This window comes from Peromyscus leucopus, chromosome 12 (genome assembly GCF_004664715.2).
Source record: "Peromyscus leucopus breed LL Stock chromosome 12, UCI_PerLeu_2.1, whole genome shotgun sequence".
Lineage (NCBI taxonomy): Eukaryota > Metazoa > Chordata > Mammalia > Rodentia > Cricetidae > Peromyscus > Peromyscus leucopus.
In genome coordinates, this window is record NC_051073.1 from 72,973,764 (window position 1) to 72,992,982 (window position 19,219).

The 19,219-nt window shown below is 45.4% G+C and overlaps 1 protein-coding gene across 2 annotated transcripts in view; it reads left to right on the top strand.

Annotated features, from left to right (window-relative positions):
- The window catches only part of Dgkg (diacylglycerol kinase gamma), a 203,911-nt gene that overhangs the window by 35,239 nt on the left and 149,453 nt on the right, over positions 1-19,219 (top strand). For both annotated transcript variants that reach the window (XM_028875222.2, XM_028875224.2), the window contains exons 2-3: positions 5,936-6,237; positions 17,297-17,373. In XM_028875222.2, the coding sequence (XP_028731055.1) occupies positions 6,171-6,237; positions 17,297-17,373 (144 nt within the window). In that variant the 5' untranslated portion in view covers positions 5,936-6,170. The remainder of the gene's footprint in view (positions 1-5,935; positions 6,238-17,296; positions 17,374-19,219) is intronic.

Genomic DNA, 19,219 nt, shown 5'->3' on the forward strand with positions numbered 1-19,219 from the left:
AGTTGATTAAAAAAAAAAAAAAACTAACCAGGACAGATAGACAAATGGACAGACGTGTATGTATTATTTACTAGCTCTGCCTTTGATACAACCAAGATATAAAGACAAACCTCAGTGAACATACTTACTGTCCAAACCTTGCTTTCAAATACCCTCCACTTAATGGAACCGGAGCTCCATGGAGAACTAGGGCTGATGCAATCCAGATGAACCATAAAAGTTTATACCACCAAGAACTAAAAACATACTCAAAGAATGCAGACGTATGTTTAAAAACAGGAACCACTTAGAATTAGCTTCTACTGTTCAAATCTGGGACAGTTTGAGAATCCAAACCAATAAGCCCATGGAGTGAAATAAGTGCCTATAAGCATAATTAAAAATATTATATTCTAATTCAATGTGCATTTTGACTTAATATATAACTATTTACTACTTACACAAATGTATTTATATACTACATTTATTCATATATTAGTATATGAACATATGAATATATGCTGTGGTATATATTACTGTATAGTATATGTAAATTCTATTTGCACTGATATAATAAATTCATACATCTGCTGCTATATATGATGACATAAATAAAGGATGGGGAAGGCTCTTCCTACCATAAACTCTTGATTAATATAAAATGAATGATTAAATTATAAAGCCATTATCCTCCCAATCATCTAGTCAAGAATTACCATTGGGCACTGAAAGCAGTGGATAAAATTTTGATGAGTAGTTACAAGATTACAATAACCTGGAGAAGAATGAGATCAAGTTCAGAAACCTGAGGCACAGCAGAAACCTTCCAACTGCTGTCCGCAGATCCTTGGGCCGTATTGCTAAGTGCTGTATCTGCAACACAGTGAAAACCGTGTGTGTGCGTGTGCATGTGTGTGTGTGTGTGTGTGTGTGTGTGTGTGTGTGTGTATTCATTGACAATTTCACACCTCTACATAATGCAGTTTGATCCCATTACCCTGTCACAGCTCTTCCATGCGCTTTCGAGCCCTGCATCCCAACAAGTCTCCCTCTTAGTTTCATGACTGTTTTTTTTTTTTTTTTTTATGACCACTGAGTTTAATTAGAGTTTCTTGAATGACCATAGGTGGAGGGTTATTTATTGGAGCACGGGCAGCTTGCCAGAAAAGACACCAGTGAAGAAAATGACTCTCCCTCCCCCAGCAACTGTTAACTGCCAACAGCCACTTCATCTAGCGCTAACTTACGGTTATAAACATAAATATTTAGAAGGTAGTCTGACCACATGTCAATTTAACAAAACAATAGAAGTGGGTTCCTTGCTAGAAGATGTGACCTCCCCAGCCATGGGCTTTTGACCAGGTTTATAATATGGGGCACGAATTCTCTCTTGTGGAGCAGGTCTCAAATCCAGTCAGGAAGTGGTCAATTCTCCCCGTACTAGTTGTACGACTATGGCGTCACTGGGCACATCTTGCCTGGCACGGTGTTGGTGTAGTCCACAAGAAGGAAGAACATTTGGTGACAGTTCTCTATAGAGGCCTGCAGAGCTCCTTCTGACACTGTGGAAGCTAGCAAACAGAAAAAAGGCTTCTGACTCAACGCTAGGTTGATTTGTTTATGTCCTGCAACCAAAGTATGTGGTGACTTCAGAAATGGGGTTTTACTGGCTAGTTCTAATAGGCAACCAAGAGGAGCGGCAATGGCCTACATTGCCTGGGGGGCTCCTGTGGCCTCCCTGACCAGTAATGCGAGGAAGTGGTATTCTACCCCTGGGACTGGTTATTCCCTAATAACCTGTGACTTCTGGGAGCAGTACTTTTCGCTAGGAAAGACGCCTCTATTCAAACTTCCTCTTAAATTTTTGTTTGCATTTTTCTTTATTGATTGTGTGTATGTGCATGGGTGGAAGCCATGAGGGTAGCTGAGTGTTGCTTCTCTCCTTCTGGCATCATCAAGATTGGCAGCCAAGTGCTGTCTCCTGAGGCTGAGCCATCAAAGCAGCCCAACCGCCCCACCCCCAATTAAACCTTCCCGCCCCCAGCGTTCACCCACCCTTTCATATCAGGTGTTGAGAACAGTCATTTTCATTGACTATGGCTGCACTACAGGCATTGTACTGGAGGGGAGGATTATTTGTGTATTGACCCAATCATAACACCAGATACATTTTCCCCCGGTCGTCTCCTCATTTTCAAAAGGAAAAAAAAAATCCAAGAATTGAGAAAATCGTCTAGCAAACTGCCAAACAATCGATGAGAGGCAGAGCCGGAGCCGATTCCTTCCTTGCTTCCTGATGCTGCAGCGACGTTGTTCTGACTTGCCGCCCCATCTCTGCGTCCTCTTAGAGTTCTGTGCTTCCGCGGTGTGCAGAGCAGGGCAGCCACAGAGGCTCTGCTTTCTTTTCTGTTCTGTGTTGTTTGAGACAGGGTTCAGCCTCACACTCACACTCCTGCCTTAGCCTCTGGATCCCGGGATCGCAGGCACAGACCCCACATGGCTTACTCACAGAGGCATTCCTAAACAAACATGGCGGTGGTTCATGTGCGTTGGTTTTTGTTGTTTTCACCCTATTTACCAAGCACTTAGTTTCCTTTTCCTCATCTATTAAAGAGGCAGCAACACAGTCACGTGTCGCTTAATTATGGGGACTCAGACCTTAGATGGTTTCATCATTGTGCAGACGTCACAGAGTGCACCAGATGGTATGGGTCTGTTTCTTAAGTAGCCTCCCTAGTTCGTAACACAGTCATTAATTATCTCTATTGACGGAGCATTATGCACTACACATGCTTGTGTGTGCTATGCTTTTCTATGACTGACAATGTGGTAGTTGGTTTTTTGTTTATTTTTTACAGTCTTCACTACAGATGAGTGTGGAATGTACTAGCTATTCCAATATGAAAGCTGGACTGTTACCAGGCCACAGGGATTTCTGAGTTCCACTGTAATCTCTTGGGATCACCTATTCAATCCACTGTAGCAGGAACGTAACTGTTCTTAACGGACATGCTCATATGAGGACTAGACCAGGTCATGAGGGTAGCTGAGTGTTGGTTCTCTCCTTCCAGCGTCATCAGGATTGGCAGCCCAGTGCTGTCTCCTGCCGAGCCACCGAACACATGACACAGTGTCAAATGAGTGTCCCCTAGGAGAAGTGGTGATCGTTCATTTCCCTAGCAGGTTTTTAAGAGCCATTGCTCGCTTTTGACTGACTGATCATCATGAATTCGAACCTCAAGAGGCACAGAAAAGGTCCTGTGTAGGCAACAGGACACACTGACGGGTTTTATTAGCAGGAGAGATGTGATCCGGCTGGCCGTGGGAAAGAGCTGAGCAGGGGAAAGAGTAAAAATCAGTGAAGGGAGGAGCAGCAGGAGGAGATGACGGGACCTGGGGTCAGAAGAGGACTGTGTGGGAGGGAGGAGGGAGCATGGGATGGACAGCCCAGCCCAGGATGGCTGCTGGGTTTGACAGGGGGACGGGCAGAGAGCTTAGGCTGGCCTGTGCAGCCTGAGTAGTCACTCTTCAGAGGAGAAGCAGGTGGAGGCTACTGGCGGGTGCTGGCCTAAGGTAATTCCGAACATGGAAGAGTCTCGAGAGCTGGTTGGAGGGTCATACCCAGGGACAGGATCTGAAGATCTCTGAATAGTCAGATCCAGATCGAGGACAGGGCTCTCGGTGCTAGGGAGTCGCGGAAGCTGTGTAGGAAGGAAGTTCCGTGGGGAACGGAGGCAGGCTGGGGAGTCGCAACAGTGCTCAGAGCGGGCAGAAGAAGATGAAGGAGACTGAGAGCGGGAACTCTCGGGAAGGCCCGCAAGGTTTGAGGTGAGGTTTCCTGCCAGGAAACAGGATGGGCAGAAACAAAACGGAGTTCAGAGGGACTAGGAAGGACCTGTGGATTTTGAACCTGTGACCTTTCAGAGGAGCAGATGTTGGAAGTGAATCTAGACTGTCAGTAGGTGAAGGAGGACCCTGGCCTTCTTAGAAGAGAGAGATCACTATGAGTGCTTCCAGAGATGCAGAAATCTCACCCTGGCCACCTTATACCACTGTCCTATCCCTCAGGCTAGTTCAGCCCTCCCAGGCAGGCCTGCACCAGCCATGACTACACATCACAGTAGAGAATCTTACATGTGTCTCCCTTCTGGGACCTCCTTCCTTTATTGCTAACACACTTGGGCCTCCTCAGATCGGCCCTTGAGGTTGGCCCCGGAGTAGACTTTATGGCATTAGCACTCTGCTTTATTCTTTTGTAACATTAGAACCAGTTTCTTTTCTTTTCTTAAATTATTGTTACTAAGAGATTTTCTATTCATTTTACATACCAACCACTGATTCCCCTGTTCTCCCTCCTCCTGCCCCCCAGCCTTCCCCTCCAACCCACCCCCCATTCCCACCTCCTCCAAGGCAAGGTCTCCCATGGGGAGTCAGCAGAGCCTGGTACATTCAGTTGAGGCAGGTCCAAGCTCCTCTTCCCTGAGAGGCTGCTCAAAGTGTCTCACCATAGGCACTAGGCTCCAAAAAGCCAGCTCATGCACTAGGGACAGGTCCTGATCCCACTGCCTGGGGGGGTCCCTAAACAGTTTAAGCTAAACAACTGTCTCACCTATCCAGAGGGCCTAGTCCAGTACCATGGGGGCTCCTCAGCTATTGGTCCACGGTACATGCGTTTCCACTAGTTTGGCTAGTTGTCTCTGTACTTTTTCCCATCTTGTTCCTTGCTCACGGAATTCCTCTCTCTCATCGGTTGGACTCCTGGAGCTCAGCCTGGCACCTGGCCATGGATTTCTGCATCTGCTTCCATCAGTCACTGGATGAGGGCTCCATGATGACAGTTAGGGTATTCAGCCATCTGATCACCAGAGTAGGTCAGTTCAGGCACCCTCTCAACTATTGCCAATAGTCTATGGTGGGGTCATCCTTGGTTAAGAGCATTGGCTGCTCTTCCAGAGGTCCTGAGTTCAATTCCCAGCAACCACATGGTGGCTCACAGCCATCTGTAATGAGACCTGGTGCCCTCTTCTGGTGTGCAGGCATACATGCAGATAGAACCAGTTTCTTTACATATCTTCCTCTAAGGCCAAAGGTTTACCAACTTATTTCTATCCTTGACCCAGAATAAAATATGGAAATATATGCAGTGTGTGCATGTGAATATAATTGAAAGGAAAGTCTCCTGAAACACAACATACCACAGTGAAAGCATTTGCATTTGGAACATTATTCCTTTCTGTCCTAATCTGTTTCAGTCTTTAGATGCTGGTCCTGGCCCACCCGAGTTCATGATATCACTCACAAAACTGATTTAATGAAATCTACAGGGATATGGAAGGTTCAAAGCAAAAAGCCTCAGTGTCCTTATCCCTCCAACTCCCTTTGCCCCCAGAACCTGTACCTCAAGATTGACAGACGCTCCCCTAAGCCTTTACTGGCTCTGATAACTGCCCTCCCCCCTCAAGCTGCTCGTCTAGAACTTACCTGAATTTTCACAGCGGCCCACCAGTGCAGTTAGAAGCTGTGTAGTGAGATTTGGACATCAAAGAAGGAGAGAAGGCTCCCTTTCAAACCAGCTGCATAGGCTACTGACTGTTCCAGGAGGATTCTAGGAGCATCTAACAGCCAGGAACATTTCATTTTGTGCCTCTGGGAACCTAACCGTGCTATCTGTGGAAGACATCCCCAGTGTGAGAAGTATGGCCGGCCTGCTGCACAGGCCTGTCTTCCCCCTGCCACTCAGCCAGACCATGGAGCAGGGCTGCCTTGTGCTGACTGGCTTCTGTTCCCTCTTCAGACCTCCCGGAAGGTAGACAGGCAGACGGCACCGTCAAGAAACACTGAATTATTGCCCTCTGTCAACAGAGACTGGGTTGGGATTCTTCCCCCCCCCCCACACTCCCCTGCCCCATCCTAACTCCCCCATCTCATTTACAATGGCTTTTCTGCTTTCACCTAGGAATTGCCAGGATTTCAGGATTGGCCTGGACTACAACAGGGGTATGTTGCCTGAGGAGTAGCAGGAGTCTTTGTCAGCTGCCGAGAGCTGCCCACAACTGTCATCGACCGAGAGCCCTAGAAGTCTTCTGAAGGCCTGCATATCTGCAATGAGCCAGGCCCTGAGCTGGGCCCTGGCTTCTCCCTGGTGAACAGCACTCCACCCGTGGCCTCGGGCAATCACACTCCGCTGAAAGATGAGTGAAGGACGATGGGTCTCTCTCTCATCAGAAGAATTTGATCAACTCCAGAAATACTCTGAATGTAAGTGCTGGCGTTCCCAGACATGGGGTGACTCGTCTTCTGGGAAACGAGTCCCGGAGGGTAGAGTTAGTGCAAAGCCATGGAGAATGAGGCTCGAAAGCTACAATCACTTGATAACACAGAATTCGTGCTTTCAATATAAAGATACAATCACTCGTAAGCTCTTATAAATAATCCACACTTGCCACAGAATCTGGAGTGCACACAGGAGAAAATAAGGCCGGTTTTAAAACCACCAGTGCGTTCAGCAAGCACTTCAGAAGCCACAGCTGTGTTTGGCTGAGTTCTGGACCTTTATTCCCAGGCCTGTATTGTCCACCTAACAATATTCTAGCATTTTCTCGGGCCAATTACCCCTCTAAGCATAGTTTTGAAGGGCAACAGGTGCATGGTAAGCATGTTCTGTAGCCACTGACTTCAATCCATTCATGTGTTTTGAAATCAGAGACTGAAATTCTGACTTGTGCCTCTCCCTGAATTTTGTTCTGGAAAGGCCTGGGCTTTCAGTCAGGGCTCTTAGCTTCTCGTTTACTGTGCCCAAGAACCACTTCGGCATGAGGTCACAGTAGAGCAGATGTCCATGTTCATACTAGGAACATACAGCTGTGTCTCCCACAAACCACACCTAACCCTGACAGGTGATCTGAATCTGCTGGTGTTTTAGAACCCGGCTCTCCTTTCTAACCTCAGTGGATTTACAGAAACTATAAAGTGTTGACTGGGAACAAGGGTAAATTCAATTAAACTCAACCTGCTCTTCAAGAAATGAAAAGAAGCACAAAGACTATGGCGAACAGAGTCCTACTCAGCAGTAAGATCCGTGCTCGAGACACAAGCAGAGCACAGATCAAAGACTCAGAAACACAATGTGCTCTGGTACCTCTGGTTAACAGTGCGTGCAAAGGCCCAGGAGCCCAAAGAGAGGAAAGCAGTATGGTAGACACTGAGGTGATTAAGCAACAGAAATTGATTGTCTCCAAGCTGTGGAGGCCCTGAGTCTAAAAATCAAGACACTGGCAAGCTGGCTTTTCTATGGACTAGAAAGAGTAGTCTCTCCTGGGCCTGGGCCTGTAGCTTGTAGATAGCTGTGTTCTCCCCCAGCCTCTTTTCATGGTGTGTTGTGCGTGCGTGTGTGTGTGTGTGTGTGTGTGTGTGTGTGTGTGTGTCTGTGTCTGTGTCTGTGTGTCTGTGTGTGCGTGTGTTTATGCCCAAACGTCTCCCTTTTATAAGGATATAGTGTTAATGAACTGGATACATCTCACCCCAGCATGACTGCTTAGATCTACAACAGCCCTCTAGAAGGTCATATCTTGCGAGTCTAAGGCTTCTAACATATGAGCAGGGGACCAAGCTGAAGAAGCCACAGGAGAATATCTAGTCAAGTGAACTCTAAGCCAAGTCAGAGGGTCCAGAGGGACAAAGTGTACAGAGAGGCAGGCAGAGGTCAGGACTGCATGGGGAGAAGGAGCAGGAGGCTAAGGGAGAGACAGGGCTAGCATCCAGCCTTTCATGTTCATGTGGGCCATAGGCCAAGTTGGCGTGCTACAAAGCCATGAATCTGGAGGCTGTCTATAGAGAGGCTCGCTCGCATCAGGTAGATGCTAGGGAGGGAGTCGGGCCTTGGTGGGAATGAAACCTAGTCTGAGACAAGGAATAAGATTATAGTGTGGAATTCAAGGCAATCTGAGGGGAGCTGTGATAGAAATGTTACCTATCAACATATGTAGAGCAAAAGAGAGCCAGAGGAGGTACCTCAAAACTGAGCTCTGAATGTAGGTAACAGGAGATCCTAGGGCTGGTGGGGACAGTTTGGATGATGAGGATCCAGGTGGCAAGGGCACACCCACTTACACATCTGTGTGTGCTGGGCTCTTAGGAACCAACGAAGAGGAAGACACAGCTCCTCCCCTCACCAGGGAAGAGTCAGGACTCAAACAATGACATCTTCGTGTAGCAGGTGCTAAGAAGGCTGGAGTCGGCCTTGCAAAGCTCAGCCCTACCCAGCAGGGATGTCCTTGTTGAATCCTTGCACTTAGACCCAGGAGGAGAGCCTTGTAGAGTGTGGGAGGAGTTGGAGAAAGCACCAAGATCCCTTGCCAGGATTCTCCTGAGAGAGATGTCCAGTACATAGAGGAATGAGTAGGAACCCAGCGTTAGGCTACAGTTCTCACTTGGGAATCCTATAGAGACAACAGTAGAGGGAAAAAAATGAAAGAATGAAAGCGTGTTAGAGATTAGAGTGTTAGGAGGTAGAAGACAATAGAGAGAAGTTTGGGGCATGCCCTCAGCTAGGGATTCAAGAAGGACAAAGAGTCAGAAGACAGGAGTACTAGAAAAATAACCAGGTTAAAAGAGCCCACGGTGAGTGAGGAATGTTGGCGCATGCCTGTAATCCCAGTGTGGGATGCTGGACAGAGTGCTCTGGTAATGCTGTTCTCACAGGAAAGGGGACAAATAAAATAAAATTCTTGGAAAATGATTAATCTTTAGAGGAAACCTTGAAAAAGTCGCTTCCACCGATTTTAGATGCATTCTGGTATTCAGTCAGATCGCATTGCCATAGCAACCACTCTTCCATAACCACATAAACAGGAGCCTTACAATAGCAGAATGATGAAGGAGCAGCCCGAGAACTAAGATCTTCGGAGGCTGGGGAGGAGGTGGGCTCCACTTGTCTTACGTAAACTCGCACCTTCTCTGGAGGCCTTCTGGTAAAAGAAGCTCTCTGAAAGCTGCTCTTGGAACACTGATTTAAGTCTATACATATCATCAGTCACACGTGAACATACATCTATACTTGAGAGTAAGTTTAATGGGAGGCGACAGCAAAAGGTGTTTGTCCAGAAGCTAATGTGATGTTAAGAAATTTTTATTAGAAAATAAAAGCCAACTGTAGCCCTAGATCTCAGTAAATGGCAGCAGGAGGATGGCAAGGTGGAGGCCAGTTTGGGCTACACAACTGACTTCAGGCCAGCCTGGAATGTCACCTGTCCTGGTGTAACAAAGACGCAAATAAGCCAATAAATGGGATGCAAGTTCTGTATGTTTCAGTTCAGCTTGAAGAAATTAAATAAAAGTGTCTCTTTGAGGTACTCAATCCAATACAGGATAGACAGATGATAGATAGATAGATAGATAGATAGATAGATAGATAGATAGATAGATAGATAGATAGATAGATAGATGGTAGATGATAGATAGATAGATACATACATACATACATACATAGCTGATAGATAGGTGATAAATAAATAGGTAGATGATAGATGATTGATGATTGATAGATAGATAGGTAGATAGATAGATAGATAGATAGATAGATAGATAGATAGATAGATAGATAGATAGATAGATGATTGATGATAGATAGATAGATAGATAGATAGATAGATAGATAGATAGATAGATAGAGACAGATAGATACCAATTAAATTAGAACAGAAAATGTGAGTACATTTGAAGACAGTGAGCCCATCCATTTTGCTCTTAGGAAGTGAGTTTTCTTAGAATCAGATCAAAGCAAAGTGTATGACTTCAAGCTGCAGATACAGTTGCAAACCTTTCAGTATTCCTCACGGAATCAGAGAACATGTGCAGACTTAAGTTGTAGTTGTAGGACAGTGTAAGGTCCAAATGAGCATCACCAGTACCCTGTTGTTTGTAATGCCAGCCATCAGGGCGTGGCCTCAAATGCTCATGCAGTTCCGCCCTGCAGAAGGCCATATCTAGTCCCTTCCAACTTAGGAGGGAGAAGCCGAATGTCTTGTCACCCACATCTCTTTGAGCTCAGCCTCTTTCCCTCTGTGAGGATTAGGAATCTGCCTACACAGCCTCACAGAATGTGTGACTAGGGAGAAATCTCTTTGGAATAATGGCACTCAGAGTTTAGTAATCTTCTACACAGCTGTTCAAATGTAGATGAACTTTCTTGTCAGGACCACTAGCTCCCAAATAATGACATGGAGACTTCTTACTAATGATGAAAGCTTGACCTTAGCTTAGGCTTCTCTGGTTAGCTCTTATAAGTTAAATTAACTCATGTCTTTTAATCTATGTTCTTTTATGTGGCTCTTGACTCCACACTGCCCATCCTGCTTCCTCAACATCTGGCTGGCGACTCCCCCTTTCTTCTTCCCAGAGCTCTCTCTATCTGGAAGTCCCACCTATACCTTCTGCCTAGCTATTGGTCTTTTAGCTTTTTATTAAACCAATCACAGTGATACACCTTCACATGGTATAAAGGAATATTCCACAACATTCTCTGCCTAGGCTGAGGACCATTTGATCATAATCTGTGGGTGTGAGACCCAGACATCAGTATGTCCTTAAGTACTCCATATGATTCCAACATGCAACCGAGGCTGAGAACCACTGGTCTATCACTTCCCCCTAGAATATAGGTCACAGGGGACAGGCATGACACCCCAACTGACCCATTTTCTAGTCCTCATTCCTTCAATAAGCTTTTATTGAACATCCAGTCTATGGGCTATGTGCTGGGAATAAACTGTGAGCGGGTGGGGAACAGCTGGGAGAAGATGTATATGAAAGTGAGTCAGTGCCTGTCACTGTGCTTCTCTACACATCTCCCATCCTTCTTCGTGGTCGAATTCCTCCTCACTGAGGAGATTATGTAGACTCCTGGACCTGGAATTTCTATGGTAGTATCATCCTCCCTATTCCAACCTCTGCAGAAAGCCCTACTCTGGTTGTTTTGCATCTTCATGTGTTTTTGGCTCCTTGGAGGAATTTCAAGGTTTAGTTGTACATCCCAGCCTTCTCCTGGTTTCACCCCCACCACCACCACCCCTCAATTAGGAAATATCTACAGCCATTTCAGTACAGAAAATACATCTGCCTGGCTTCTACCTCATGGTCTCTTCTGAGTTGTGAGAGGTGAGCCTGAACTGTCCGCCCATTAACAGGAGTATTGCTTAAAGCTTCTTCACCCAAAGTGAGGTCCTCCAACATGACTGTAATTGGAGTCATCCTGGGCCTTGGTCCAGATCTACAGGATAAGAACCCCAATTTTCCCTAGATTCCAGGCAATTCCTGTGCTCGCTACAATTCAAGAAACTCCTAGGAAATCTTGAGAAATGGAGAGTTTGGCACCTTCAATGTTCATTTCTGTACGTGAGTTTTCAGATTCACTTTTGAAATGTTCCTTCATGGTCAATTCTAAGTTTAACAATTGTGTTCACAGTTAGAAGATAGCCTATAAACTTCGGGGTTCTGGTCCAGATAGTGGGGCTGATGTTTTGCTATCAACACAAGTCTCTGATTGATCAGGATGCCCTCACAGAGAGCATCCCTGCCCCACACCCGTGTGGCAAATGCTGTGTGAGCAACGCTGATTCCTGTTCTTATAAACAGACTTTATATTTTCTTAATGCTAGGAAGAGATGTTTAGTTTAGGTCCCAGGTTTCCTGGCTCACAACACATAAGGGATAATCATGGATTAAAATTTCTCCTAGAGCAGATATAACAGCTAGTGACCTCTCACTGAGGAGAGCCTTCTTCACACCTGACTTGGAGGGGATCTGCCTGCTCATGGTCCAGCCAACTTGAACTTATACAAAACAGCCCAGCTTTGCTGAGCAGCTCAATAATTTGACCTGCTGTATGGAATTCTTTACTACTGGCCACTTAAACAATGGAAATTGTCTGCCTCACTTCAGACTTGCCACAGTAGTGAGCTATTTTTTTTTTTTTTGTGATTTTAAGTAATTATCCAACAAGATCAGCTACTTCTTAAGGTAGTCCTCACTTGTAAGAACATAACCAGATGGCAGAACAGTAATCCTCAGCACAGCTCACATTCTAATCCACCAGGAAGCTTTCCAATGTATTATTTGCTGAGAGTTGCAATAGATGCTGACTTACTGGATCTTGAGAGCAGGCTTTGGTTCATATGAGAGTTGCCCAGTTGACTCTAACACACAGCCAGATTTCAGAACCACCGTGCTAGAGTTTCAAAGGGTCATATCTCCTGACTTAGTGTTCATCTGCTTGGTAAAGCTCATAATCAGGGTGTAACTACTCAGATACATTCAAACGAAAAAAGTGTGGTGGCGCACACCTTTAATCCCAGCACTCGGGAGGCAGAGCCAGGCGGATCTCTGTGAGTTCGAGGCCAGCCTGGTCTACAGAGCGAGTTCGAGGACAGCCAGGGCTGTTACACAGAGAAACCCTGTCTCAAAAAACAAAAAACAAACAAAAAAAGAAGGAAAGGAAAAGGAAACAAGAGGAATATGCTCACATGCTTCTGTTTCCTCTTCTCTAACATCAGGATTATTATTACATCAGACATTAGTTCTGAGTGTTTGGGTGAGATGTTGTAGCTACGGAGACAGTGCATATCATTTGACCAACCTGCAATGAATGGAGACTGTTGCCAGAATGATAGACAAGACACTGTTCTCTACACTCAGGAATATAATTTCACATCCTCTGAGTCTATGGTGACACCATGACACAGGGTTTGACAAGGGAGTTCTCTGCTGAGGTTATACCGTTTTGCCTACAATAGTGGCTGAAAGAAGATGAGGATATTTCACAGGAGCCTCTCATTGTAGCCACTCCTTCCTCTCGGAAAGAGAAATCTCCTGAGAAGAAACAGACAGGGCACAGCTTACTGTGAGTGGTGCCACCCCAGGGCCGCTATAAGAAAGCAAACCGAGCAAGACAGTGGGCAGCATTCCTTCGTGGCCTCTGCTTCAGTTCCTGCCTCCAGATTCCTGCCTTGAGGTCTGGCCCTGACTTCCTTTAGTGATAGAGTGTGACTGATCTGGATCTGTAAGGCAAATAATAATAAACCCTTTCTTCTTCAAGTTGCTGTTGGTCATGGTCTTTACCATAGTTAGCAAACCAACTAAAACAAGCCCCCATGAGGCAAAGTGGAACCATTTGTGAAGAGGAATGCTCTGATGGGAAATTAGTCAGAAACACTTTGGGCTGTTGGAGAAGTTCATTTTTCTTTAATCGTAGGTATTTATTGAATATCTTAGATGACTTTCTTGTTTTTTTAAGTTTCACATCTTGCTAAGTGTGAAAACTGGTAAGTGTGCATGTATGTATGTATGTATCACACTCAAGTATACAACAGGCTTTAGAAATAGAACCATAACGCTTGAGATCAAAATATTTCTGCTAGGGTGAATTTGGGCGTTTGTAAACTGGTGGGAATAATATCAAAGAGTATGGATTCCATTGAAATTAACCCTTGATTCCTAATCAAAATACCGACTTTATATTACCTTTCCAGAAGGCACACTAGAGCACCCACTTCTCAGAGTCGTATTGCTTAGGCCTGGGCACTTTAGCTGGGCCAAAAAGCATGCCACTAAAACTGATCACAAATACAGAATTTCCTCAGGTGATACAACTGCTACAGGGTAATTAAGACATACACATGAGAGTAACTGAGCTCTGGCCTACTCCTCAGCACTCTTCCCTTCAGTCTCCAGTGTGGTCTTTAGGAAGCAAAGTCCTAGGGACTGGAGAGGTAGCTCAGTGGTTAAGAGCACTGGCTGCTCTTCCAGAGGTCCTGAGTTCAATTCTGAGCAACCATATGGTGGCTCAAAACCATCTATAATGAGATCTGATGCTCTCTTCTGGTATGCAGGCATACATGCAGGCAGAGAACTCATACAAGAAAAAGGGAAAAAGAAGAAGAAGGAAAGTCCTGCTGGTTACTCCACCATTCAAAACATCTATAACAAGTTTGAATCAATGAGCTTCTGTTGGCATTCAAGAACCCTGTAGACCTACCTCCAATCTACTCTCTGGTTCTAACTTTTTCTAGGTGCTCTAGGAGAGCCCTCCACCTTGGCTCACTCTGTCCCCTCTGAGAAGAGTCCTTCAACTTCATATCTGCCTTTAAAAACCCCACTCAGGTGCCACAGACCCCAGGGTAGCTCAGAACCAGCCCCCACCTGAACCTCAGTCTCATCTTGTCTTTCTTTCTTGCCCAGTTGGTGCCACCACTGCTGCCACAGCGATCACACTTTCCCTTGTGCTAGCAAATATTTGCTCAGCGGTAGTGAAAAAGACTTGAGGGGAAGAACACAGACTTTTGATCCAGACCAAGCCTTAAAACCCTTGCTCTTGGGAAAGTCATTTCATTTTTATGAAATTTAACTTCATTTGTAGACTGAAGGAATCATCCCCATGTTTGTGCGAAATTACTAGAAGAGCGTTTATGAGAATTCACAGGTAAATGTCCTCAACAAGGGGCAGTTCACATCACCACACTCCTCAACCCTTTTCCCCACCATGCTTTCAACAGCACCTTGCAACATCTTACTACCCACAGTGCTTTCTGAATTGAATGGAAGCAACCCAAATTGTTGGCATCTGCTGCCTTGAGCTCACTGAGCTATTAGCTTTTCAACATCTGCTTTGAGTTTTAGAAAGAAATTTCCATTTTTAGGCAACAGCAGCATTTTCATGTAGCATTTCAAAATGCCTCAATCCTGCAATGATTATAACTTCTGCTTGATAGACTCCTAGTCAGCAAAACCACAGAGAACCAGCCCAGCCCGTGAAGGATCCTTCACTCAGATGTTTAAATAGAAACAATAATGAAGCTTGAAGAAGCTTTTAATTACCCACAATTCCTGGAGGCAGGGGAAGCACAGGTCATAGAAACACAGGTTTCCTTCTTGGTCTACTGTGCTGAATCACACATGCACACCTGACAAATTTCTATGACAATTACTAATTCTTTCTGTTCTCAGTTCTTACAAAGCAGCCAACAGTGTTTTCCTTGCTTTTCTGAATATTTTTTGAGATTGATTTTTATTTCATGTGTGGGAGCATTTTGCCTGCATGTGGCCAGCATTCTTAAGTGTTGAACCATCTCTCCAGCCCCTTCTGGATTATTCTCTATAGGTAGCACAATCTTTAAGTCACTGTGCTTCCTGAATCCCCTAAATAATTACTTCCTTCCAGTGTAAATGTCACCAGCAGCGAGGGGGAAATGCAGCGGTCAGAGAGCAACTTCCAGGGCAAGTGCCCACCGTCAGAAATACAACAGAGCAGACATAGACTATCAAATCAGCCAGGTTAATTATAAGACATAATTGAGGTTAATTTTTTGTGTCAGGATGCATAACTCAATTCTTTCCATCAAGATGGAAAATAAAAATTAAGGACAAGGGGATAAAGCTGTCAGGATCCCAGAGTCGGGGAAAAAACTACCTCTCACAGTACTATGTTTCAGCACCAAGGGCAGAACCTCGCCAGTACTTCTCACTGGTTATAATGAAAGAAACTGCCTTCTTGCTGGGTTTTTGTTTGCTTTGTTGTTGTTTTTAAGGAGGGGTCTGTCTGTCGTCTGTCTGTCTGTTTGACATGAGTCTCTGAGGGCAGCCCAAGCTGGCCTGAGACTCAATTCTCCTGCCTCAGCCTCCCAAGTCCTGAAATTACAGGTGTACACTGCCACAGCCAGCTCAAGATTTTACTTGATTTGGTGCAAATTTTGAGATATTCCAGACTGGTTCAAACTCACTATGTTGCCAAGGCTAGCTTGATTCCTGAGCATTCTGCCTCGCCTTCCTGAGTGCTAACACGTTTTTTAATGTTTTGAACTTTCTGCCCACAAGCCAAGATGGTAGCACAAGTTTGTAAGCCCAGCACTCGGGAGGTGGAGTTCAAGTCATCCTCGGCTGCCTAAGAAACAAGCCTGGGGTACACGAGATCCTGTCTCACAATAAAAAGTAATAAATTCCACTCAGCTGATTACACATTCATAACGATGTGTAGACTGTGTTTTGTGTCTGATCTTGGTTTGAGATGGAAAGACACAGCAGCAGTTATCACACCTCTGACCTCCTCAGTTGATCCAGAGTCCCCCATAACCCCCCAAAAGTCCTTTTTCGGCACTCCAGTCTGTCATAGCACCCTTTCATGTGCTGTGGGGTGGGGTGTGTGTATATGTATGTTCATGTAAGTGAACATGCATGTGGGTGTACCTGTGTATGGTGGCCAAAGATCAGCCTTGGATGTTGCTCTTCAGGGGCCACCTACCTTCTTGAGGTCACACCCAGGCACCCATGCTTTCATGGCAAGCCCTCCACCTACTGAACTATCCTTTCACCCCAGTTTTCTGCTTCTTTTACTTGAAGAAAAAAAACCTCTCTGTCCCCCAAATCGAATCACTGAGAGAAAGAAGAAATGTCAAAAGGAACCAGGAAGAGTAAATGTATCCAGCAAGTACATTTGTATTCCAAAAATACACAATTCAAAAAAAGATCAAGATAAACAAGCTAATAAATAATAGAATACTCTATGGTGGGTGCTGTGTGCTAGTCGTATACGAGTCATGGGTGGGAATAACTCTGCCCCAAAGGGAAGTTTGACAAAAGAGCTGGCTGTAGACAGGGTACTGGACATTGAGAGAAGTATGAAAGGCAGAGAAAAATGCCATGGAAGAATATACAGTATCTTTGGAAATTCTGGAAATACTTTATGTGGCTGGAAAGCTGGGAGAGTCTGGAAAGACTCGGGCTAAATCAGATCACTAAAGGCGGAGCACAAGCTAAGCGGGAATGCGGTTCTGTGAGGGCGAAAGTCCTCTGAGCATGGACATGGTCTGATCAGACTGGCATTTGGGAAAGGTAGTTCAGGGGCTGGGGAGGCGGCTCTGAGGGTAGAGCAGAGGTTAAGAACCTGTTCAGTTCCCAGTACCCACATCAAGTGGCTCACAACCACCTCACCTGTAACTGCAGCTCCAGGGGATCTCTCTCTCTCTCTCTCTCTCTCTCTCTCTCTCTCTCTCTCTCTCTCTCTCTCTCTCTCTCTCTCTCTCACACACACACACACACACACACACACACACACACACACACTTTAAAATAAAAATAAAATGGTCTTTAAAAGAAAGATGGTTCAGACAGCAAAAGAGAGAGAACACTGGGAAAGGGGAAGGATTCGAGGGCAAACAGGACACGTCTCCACATGGTCCTGCTCCGTCCTACTGTGGTTAGGCAGGATGTGTCTAGCCTGGGTTTCAATAGCCGCTTACCTATGCTTTACATTTGAATTGTGTCTTTCCAGATTCCTCCAAGAAAATAAAAGATGTGTTGACTGAGTTTAAGGAAGGTGGGATCCTCAAGCAATGTGACCCACACAAGGTAAGACTATTGTCCATTTCAAGTCTTTAAAGAAAAAATAATTCTGTGTTCCAGCCTTTCTGCATTGGCATCTTAACTTGCCTTGAAGACCTTGCTCTGAGACCCGTGTTCCCCCAGGTCTCAAGTGAGCCATTCATACCATCTGTGTTTCCCCATCCTTTCATGTGCCCACACTCCAGCATGCTTCTTCTGCTCATGGCTCTTGCTCCTCCCCCTCTCCTCATTCTCCGTTAACACTGAGAAGAGAGAAGTGGAACTGGGAGGCAGGCTCCCTCACCCGCGTACCCCTGTGCTCATCACTATGGGTGAGCTGTCTGTGCTCTGAGTGTGCATCTGCTCCTCCTGTGTTTGGATGATTGGTGGGCACTGATGAATCAAGACCCTTCTGCAGCCTTCCCCCATTCTCCCTGTCCCTATGCTTTCCATATTGATCTGCCTGTGTGCATTTAGATTTTTCCCAGCGACACAAATGGCACCCTTTCCCCTCTATTAAGATATTTTAATTTGTCTATATGCATCACCTCTGCGTTCTCTTCTACTTTCTCCAGATCCTCCAAGCAGTGTGTAACTCCCGTTCCTTCACTGATACCGCTAGTGAAGATACCATAAGACCATACCAATAACATCCCATAGTGATGTTATTCAATGGTATTGGATGCAATTTGTCAAATCCTCCTTCATCGTCATCATTTGGTTTCAGGACACCACGCTCTGAGGTGTTTTATTTTTTATTGTTTTTCTCTTTCTCCATACTTGACATTTCCCCTTGAAAATTAAATAGACATCACAAACTTACCATGACCTAAATTGATGTCCCCCACCTTCCCCGTAAAACGTGTTTCTCTATCAGTCAGTCCGTGAAAACTCGATTAGCAATAGGTTAATAACTTGAGTGATTAACCTAAGAGTATGTAATCATCATTGACTTATTTCTTGCTCTCACTTCCCCATCCATTGCAGCAGAACCCTGCTCAGCCCCTTACAGGCTCCTCACTGGGCTCTCCGCCTGTGCTCCTGCCCTTCGAAATTCACTCTTCACACATATCCTGAGCAGTCTGTTAGAACACACGCTCAAGCTGTCACGCTTCCATTTCCCCCGGTTCCTACTCAGGGCAGTCTAGACCTCCTCTGCTCTCCAGCTTTCTTATCGCCTACTCTCCCTTCTTCAGTCCTTCCTGCCGTGTTAGCCTTGAAGCTCGTAGACAAGTGGCGCTCTGTAACCTCTCCCAGCACCACGCCACTAGCTCTTCCCTTCCCCCAGATGTCCTCTGTTTCCACATCCACATTCCCTGTTTCTTCACTGTGGTGTTTTGGAAGAAAATGGCCCCCAAAGGGAGTGGCACTATTAGGAGATGTGGCCTTGTTGGAGTAGTCTTGTTGGAGGAAGTGTGTCACTGTGGGGGTGGGCTCTGAGGTCTTCTTTGCTCAAGTTTCACTCAGTGGGACACTCAGACCATTTTCTGTTGCCTGCAAGATGTAGGACTCTTGGCTCCTTCTCCAGCACCATGTCTGCCTGCATGCCACCATGTCCCACCATGATGATAATGGACTCAACCTCTGAACTATAAGCGAACTGCCACAATTAGATGTTTTTCTTTATAAGAGTTGCCATGATCATGGTGTCCCTTCACAGTAATAGAAACCCTAACGATGACAGTCACCTTCTTCAAGTCAATGCTCAGATCACCTTCCCAGTGATTGTCACCTTCTTTATCCAACATGTAAAGGCTTCTTTTGTCATGTTTCCTACTCTATTACTCTGCTCTCTTTTCCTTAGTACTTCGCACCATCTGCATGCTAACTAATTTACTTAATTAATTCTCTGTCTCTCTCACTATAATATATT